Here is an 8,419-nt window from a genome sequence, read left to right on the forward strand (position 1 = left end):
GTGAGTGTGCCCCCCTAAAAGTGTTGCCCCTGGTGTAAAAGTAACGATGGTCCTTCTGCGCCAAACAGACAGGCACCTTTAAAAACTTAAATTACTCAAAAAAAAAATAAAAGAGTGAAAACAGTGAAAAAAAAAGAACACTAAAGCAAATACATATGTACATAAATATATAAGCAAATAAGCGCACAAGTGAACAAATAGGAACCTTTTAAAAAATTATATAAAATTTAATTGCACGGGCGCGCCGCGTAAACAAAATTTACACAAAACAAAATTTCGGGCGCGAAAACAAAAAAAAAAAATAATAATCTTCAATAATAAAAATAGAGGACAACCAACAGCCAAGCAGCAATATTAAGCGAGGACGCAAAGACAACGAGGGAGGAGGATATTAGTCCAAGCGCAGGCCCACCAAAGAACAATACAGTTCACCAGCAAGAGCAGCCCATAATACCCCAAAGCCCTTAATATATCAAAGTGAGTTGTATCGTTCCACTTATTTTTAACTAACCTAAAAATCTGGTGAAAAAGCGAACTGGGGTTAAATTAACTCGAATTTAATTCCCATAACCTCATTTTCAGCTGGCGGTGAAAATTCAAATCACGTTCATATACGTAGATACCCAAATACATATGTACACACATATGATATTGCCCTATAAACATATATATACAGTCCACTTAATAAACTTACACCCCAGCTTAGCTTAACATAAAAGGCGCATAAATAATTATACATATATAAATAAATACTGTATGTAAGTACATACAGAAATCACCCAAAATAAATACAGTTCGCTTTAGAAACTATATATCAATAACAAGAATTCCTCCGCTTATGTGCTTAAATTTCGTGTAATAAAACACAAACAATTATACCGCAAAACATATTCAAGTGGAAACTTGCAAATATTTCCAGCAATACCCCTTCTGTTTGTATAACAAACAGCAAGCAGGATTGCATAAACAAGTAAGCTACAAAGCAAAATAATAACTAATAAGAATTGGCGGCAAAATAACGAATAGCGTATGTGCACATAAGCACAACAATACATACGACATAACATTATTCCCCAATTGCCATTTCTTCACCTAATATAATACAGGCTTAATATTGGTGGTCAATATACATATGTACATACTCCCGTTCTTTGAACCCAAAATAATTTTGAAAACACAAACGGGCATACATCATATACAAAGCAACGAAAACGAAATTATAAATTATCTCTTTCTCCCGTCCTTCGCTAGTAAACATAGTTACACACACACTAACTATTGTTAACCACCCGCGCTTAACCTATGTTAATATATGGTAGCATTGCGTGCAAACATTAATATACTGACATACATACCTACTAACCCAGTAGTGCATATACCTTATACGGCGCACGTAAAGGAAAAATATTAAGAAGCGCGGAAAAATAAAATCCCTCAAGTTAAAGATTTAATTTGCGATAATTTAATGAGCAATTTTTAATTGAAAGAGAAAAAAAAAAATACCAACCCATCGAAATTATTAAAATTTATATTACGAAAAAAAATAGTCATACATACGCACGTAAATAATAAAACTCGAAAGAGAGTATTGCGGATACATTGTGTCACTATAAAGAAAAGTAAGTCAAAATCCGATCGACTATACGGGCACTCACATTATTCCATCATTCGTGGGTATTAAGATACATAGAAAAAAAAACAATTTTATAAATTCTCGAGTTCACATTTAAATGCAAACGAACAAGTCTCCCATCAAAGAACCGAAAACACCTCAATTGCTAGATATACCGAAAATGGTTGACGAAGATAAGCATCAAAGCACCCCTGCAGAAGCTACACGCTCAAAACAGGGTGCGAAGCAAAAAAAGACCAAAGATTTTTCGGCCGCAAAATTTATTGCGGAAAGTGACAGTCTAATAAGATACTGCACTAGGTTTTCCGCAGCCCCTATCCAAGACAATTCAGAATCAGTTCTGGAAGTAAAAACCCAAAGTCTTGATAATTTTTGGACACGTCTCCAATCGGCTTACGACGCCATAATTGAAACTGAGGATTCAGATTTACCTGAAAATTTTAAATCCTCGGCTTACGCCAAATATGAAAATTGCTTAGACCAATACGAAGAAACAAAGGCTATGATTTCCGATCAACTAAAATTAATAAAGCCATTAAATGCACCTACTCCACCCCCGAGAGTAGAGCTGCCCCAGATACAAATCCAAGAAGCAAGTTCAGGCATACATCTTAAAGTGCCAGCATGTGATACAGAAGTATTTCATGGAGGTTATGAACAATGGCCGCTGTGGTGTAGTGGTAAGCAGTGCGCGCTTTCACACATCAGCACCTGGATTCAAGCCCTGGTCAAAGCAACATCCCAAAAAATATAGAAAAAGTTTTTTCTTAACAGCGGTCGTCCCTTGGCAGGCAATGGCAAACCTCCGAGTGTATTTCTGCCATGAAAAACAGCTTCTCATAAAAATACAATCGCCGTTCGGAGTCGGCGTAAAACTGTAGGTCCCTCCGCTTTGTGTGACAACATCAAGGCGCACGCCACAAGTCGGAGGAGAAGCTCGGCCAAACACTAACATATGTGTAAGCGCCAATCTATTATTATTATGAACAATGGCCGTCCTTCCGGGACATGTTTACAGCCGTATACATAAACCATCCAAAGTTATCTCAAGCGCAAAAACTGTATCACCTCAGATACAAAACAAAAGGTCAAGCAGGCGCTATAGTTAAACAATTCGCACTTAGTGACGATAATTTTAATCTGGCTTGGGAAGCATTAAAATCACGATATGAGAATGAAAGAGTATTGGTCGACAATCAAATAACGATTTTAATGAACTTGCCAAAAATTCAAAAGGAAACAAGCGAAGAATTCATGAAATTACAGTCCACTGTATCAAACTGTTTGTCGGTTCTCGCGACACAGAAAATTCCCACGGATAGTTGGGACCCTATTCTGGTAAACGTATGCGCTGCAACTTTACCAGAAAAATCGTTACTCTTATGGGAGCAATCGCTCTCATCCCGAAAAAAATGCCCAACGTGGCAACAAATGAAAGACTTCCTCACTACCCAATTCGAAATCGCAGAAAGGGTAGATAAAAAAAATATCAAAGCCGAAAAATACACAGCTCGACCTCAATAGAAGCTACAATAGACCCCAAGCCAGTAACAATAATTTACATAATCGAAGCTTCAACAGAACTCAATCGTTCATCTCAGAACAGAACAAACGTATGTCATGCGAATTTTGTAAAGGAGGTCACTCATTAAGATCTTGCGAGAAGTTTAAAAAACTTACAACAACCGAACGATATAATGTCGTTAGAAATAATAGACTTTGCACAAATTGCTTCTCACATTCTCACATCCAAAAAGACTGTGAAAGTAAATTCAATTGTGTATACTGCCAAAAGAGGCATCACTCGATGCTCCACATTAATAATTTTACCCCCCAAAACAGCTCCAACTCACAAAGAGCCACAGGGCTAGTTGCAACAGCTAGACCCGAACACCCCGAAAATCTCGAAAACGAAACCGAGAAACCATGCTGTTCAAAAACAGCAAATATACAAGCGCTTCATTCCGAAAATGAAAGCAAAATTTTACTGCCAACCGCGATTGTCTCGATTGAACATCGAGGAGAATTATTCAAGCTTAGAGCTCTAATCGATCAAGGCTCACAAAGATCGTTTATCTCATCAAAAGTACAAAACCGGCTAAAACTCCCAACCACAAACTCAAACTTTGAAATTTCGGGAATGGGTGGAAGAGTAATACAAAACTCTAATAAAATATGCTCATTAACCCTGATTTCCCCCAATGCGGATGTAAGAATAGAGGCACACGCCATAGTTCTGCCGCAACTTACAAATATGCTTCCAAGCTATAAAGTAAATGGCAAAGATCGCCAAAAATTTGCCCACCTAAAATTAGCGGATCCCAACTGCCACACCCCCGCGCAAGTTGATATCCTATTAGGCAGCGACCTAATCCCCCAAATAATGCTAGAAGGCATTGAGAAAATTTCAAATACCCTGTTAGCCCAAAATACCATCTTTGGATGGATATTGAGCGGCCAAATAAAAGAAAAAATATCGGTATTCACAACACAAGTTGAAGATATTTCAAACGAACACCTCAATTCTCAATTAAGAAGATTTTGGGAGTTAGAAGAACTCCCCCCCATGCAAGTCATTACCCCAGAAGATAAGTATTGTGAAGACTATTATAAAGCCACAACTACAAGATCAAAAAACGGCCGCTACGTTGTACGGCTACCATTCAAGCCACAATTTCCCGACACACTCGCCTTAGGCCACTCTCGAACCTCAGCACTTCAGCAATTTTTAAGTATGGAAAAAAAACCTGCTTAAAAAAGGCGAGCTAAAGACCTCGTATGACAATGTACTCGAGGAATACCTCCAATTAAATCATATGGAAGTAGTCGAGTCATATGAAAAAATTACAAAAGGTAAATATACTTCATTTTACCTCCCACACCATGCAGTAATAAAGCCAGAAAAAACTTACAACAAAAGTAAGAGTTGTATTCAATGCCTCGAAATGCACAAGCTCAGGCAATTCATTAAATGACGTATTATATACGGGACCCACACTACAACCTGATTTAATGCTCCTAATACTAAATTGGCGCATGTTTAAATACGTTTTCAATGGGGATGTCGAAAAAATGTACAGACAAATCCTTGTGCATAAAAACGACCAAGATTTTCAGCGCATTATATTTCGCAATTCACCTAGTAGTCCAATACGCGACTACAAATTAAAAACGGTGACATTTGGCGTAAATTGCGCCCCCTTTCTTGCCATTCGAACACTTCACGAATTGGCAAACGATATAAAAGAAAAATTGCCTCTAGCAACCCCGGTGTTAAAAACACAAACTTATGTGGACGATATCCTGTCGGGAAGCCACAGCTTACCCCAAGCATGTGAATCACTATCTCAAGTGATCCAAGCCCTCAACTCCGCAGGGTTCCCCTTAAAAAAGATAACGGCCAACCACCCCGAAATATTAAAAAATATAAATAAAGATCACATATTAGACACAAACTTCCTCATCTTTGAAAAAGAAAGTACCACCAAAACTCTGGGAATACGATGGAATGCGATATCAGATCAATTCTCATACACTCTTGAGTCAATATCTGCAATATCCGCAAAAACCAAAAGGCAAATCCTGTCGTCTGTGGCAAAACTTTTTGACCCCGCAGGATGGCTTGCACCAATTATGATCCAAGCAAAGATACTCATTCAAGAATTGTGGCTAGACGGAACAGATTGGGACGAACAAGTTAAACCACTAAGCTTGATAAAATGGTCCCAATTTGCCAACAATCTGAACACTATTTCGGAAATACAAATCCCTCGATGGGTAAACTACTCTCCCGAACATCAAGTCGAACTTCACGGCTTCTGCGACGCCTCTGAAAAGGCATACTGCGCTACTATATACGTGCGCACACAACAAGATAGCAAAACAACAAGCCACTTGCTAGTCGCAAAAGGCAAAGTGGCTCCGCTAAAGACCGTAAGCCTACCACGACTTGAGCTATGCGGGGCGCTCCTCCTTGCAAAACTAGCCTCCACCGTTCAAACCCACTTAAGCCTGAACAATCGCAAATTACATCTATGGACTGACTCTGGAATAGTTTTAGCTTGGTTAGAAAAACCACCCCATATGTGGAAGACATATGTGTCAAACCGCACAGCCCAAATAATTGACTTAGTTGGGCCAGCAACTTGGCGACATGTAGCCAGTGCTGACAACCCAGCCGATCTTGGCACAAGAGGTTGCAAACCCCTGCATCTCGCCACCACCTCACTCTGGTGGAACGGCCCCAGCTGGCTAACAGAATCACAAGAATTCTGGCCACAATCCCCGATACGCAACATAATACCCCCCGAAAGTCGAAAAATTGAAAGCTTTCATGCCGTATTGAATGATACTGACATACTGGAGCGATTTTCATCGTTCCCCCGAGCCCTCAGAGTAATAGCTTATATGTTTCAGTTCATAACTCGCCTCAAAAATGAAGTAAAAGGAGCGCCTAACCCCCCGCATCATGCACTAACACACCAAGATCTGCAACGGGCTAAAATGACTCTGATTATGTCTACTCAGACCCGCTATTATGACCGGGAAATAGCACTTTTGATGGTATCAAAGCCAATAGATAAAAAGAGCCCACTCTTAGCTCTTAATCCCTTCCTAGACTCGAAGGGACTGCTACGCGCCAATGGACGTCTGGCAAACTCCTGTTTGAGTTATAACGAGCGGCACCCAATAATAATACCCGAAAAATCCCCATTCGCCACACTGTACATAAATTATTTGCACTTATTGATGCTACATGCCGAACTTCGGCTCATGCAGCAAATGATACGACAAGAGCTTTATATCCCACGACTAAAGCCTCAGATAAAGAAATGTATTTTCCTGTGTAAAGTCTGCACTCTACATAAGCAGAAAATGCGCACGCAGATCATGGCAGCTCTACCACCTGAACGCTGCAATTTCTCTTTGCCCTTTACCATCACGGGTGTTGACTTTGCGGGGCCTTTCCAGATAAAGGCCTCTATGTTAAGGTCTTCCACCTTTACGAAGGGCTATGTGGCCGTTTTTGTATGTTTTTCGACAAAAGCGGTACACCTTGAGTTATGTTCAGATCTGACAACTGTAGCTTTTCTCGCGGCATTTGCCCGCTTTGTCGGAAGGCGTGGATTTCCCTCAAAAATAATGAGCGACAATGGCAAAACATTCGTCGGAGCCCAAAGGGCCACGGAAAGGCAATTTATCCAATTTATTAAGGAAGTCTCGCCTGAAATCATAAAGAAATATGCACCCCAAGGAATTAATTGGCAATTTATTCCCCCTAGCGCTCCACACATGGGGGGACTCTGGGAATCCGCCGTAAAAAGCTTTAAAGCGCATTTCAAGAAGATCGCTGGTAATTACAAATTTACTTATGAAGAGTTCACCACTCTATTAGCTCGAATTGAAGCCGTTCTCAACTCACGGCCTCTCAATACCCTCTCGCAAGATCCCTCCGAGTTCACAGCCCTCACCCCTGGGCATTTTCTCAGAGGAGCTCCACTTCTGGCCATACCCGAGCCAGAAACGCAATCCCTATCACTCACGAATCGATGGGAAAGAATTAAAGTTCTCCATCACGAATTTAGCCGTCGATGGAAGGAGGAATATCTAAAAGACCTCCATAAAAGATACCGATGGAAAAACACTCAAGAAGCGCCAAAGATTGGAGACTGTGTCCTAATTCATGACGAATGTCTTCCCCCTACGGAATGGCGGCTCGGCCGCATAGAGAAAGTATATCATGGCTCCGACGGTCATGTCCGCGTAGCTGATCTCCGTACACAAAGCGGCATACTAACTCGACCGCTCGTCAAGCTATGTTTCCTTCCAACCGCCTCCCCTACCGATGGCGCGAATACCGATAGCTAAAATCGTCAAACCGCAATAAACGCAACGAAGCCGTAACAAAACCCGATAATATAAAAAGTGCCTAAATCCGTACCCTCGAACTCACACCAAGTGGCTTACACCTAGCAATCACGCTCATAACTGATGTATGCTATACTAAAGTCCGTTCTCCCCTAATGTAGGAAAATATGGACGTGGAAATGCTTGAAGCCGCACCAACGCCAACTATCCGTTCGGCAATCACCGTGCCCCGCTCGGCAGCACCGCCAGTAGCAGCTCCTCGCTCTACCGTGCCACGTACCGCAGCAGCTCCGGCCGCAGCGCCTCGAAACCCCACGCAACGACCCGCCGCCGCCCCGATGGCATCACTACGTGCCGAACCTCCACAAAGGAGCCCAGCAGCCGTACATGGCGTACGATGCCCACTGTGTCGTCGCCCACACAAACTCCGCCTATGCTCCATTTTTAGGAGTATGCAGCCGCCGCAGCGCCAGCAAGTCGCGCAAGCTCATGGGTACTGCCTGAACTGCTTGGCGCTGTCGCACGCCACGAGGGAGTGCGACTCCCCCATCATGTGCCAACTGTGCGACAGACCGCACCACACGCTGTTGCATCGCATCCCCGCACGAATCATGCCCGAGACACCAGTTGCCCGCAGCAATGGGCGACGAAGACCGCAGGGCAATATAGCACGATCGCGGCGACCACCAGCACAACAGGGCCACCGCACTTTTAACCACCCCGGGGCTCGCTATCGCGCTCCAGCAGGGACCCGTCGCCGACACCAGCCCACGCAACGCCCCCGTCGGGCAACCGGACTAAGCAACGTCGTGGAGACCCTGCAGCAACTCCAGCAGCTACTAGGCTGAAGACTCGCCTAGGGGGGCCGGGATGGCTAAATGAGTTTAGCTGTTCCCCCCTATTGTCTATGGTGAATGG

At 42.6% G+C, this 8,419-nt stretch overlaps 1 protein-coding gene across 1 annotated transcript; it reads left to right on the top strand.

The window, feature by feature from the left end:
- Positions 1-1,730: 1,730 nt before the first annotated feature.
- LOC118755734 lies at positions 1,731-6,357 on the top strand (the record flags this gene model as incomplete). Its single annotated transcript, XM_036490561.1, has 2 exons — positions 1,731-2,270; positions 4,535-6,357. Coding segments are annotated over exons 1-2 (2,363 nt in total), but the record flags the coding sequence as incomplete, so codon positions are not given.
- Positions 6,358-8,419: the final 2,062 nt, after the last annotated feature.

This window comes from Rhagoletis pomonella, unplaced genomic scaffold, assembly GCF_013731165.1.
Source record: "Rhagoletis pomonella isolate Grant_MI unplaced genomic scaffold, Rhpom_1.0 Rhpom_scaffold_07156, whole genome shotgun sequence".
Lineage (NCBI taxonomy): Eukaryota > Metazoa > Arthropoda > Insecta > Diptera > Tephritidae > Rhagoletis > Rhagoletis pomonella.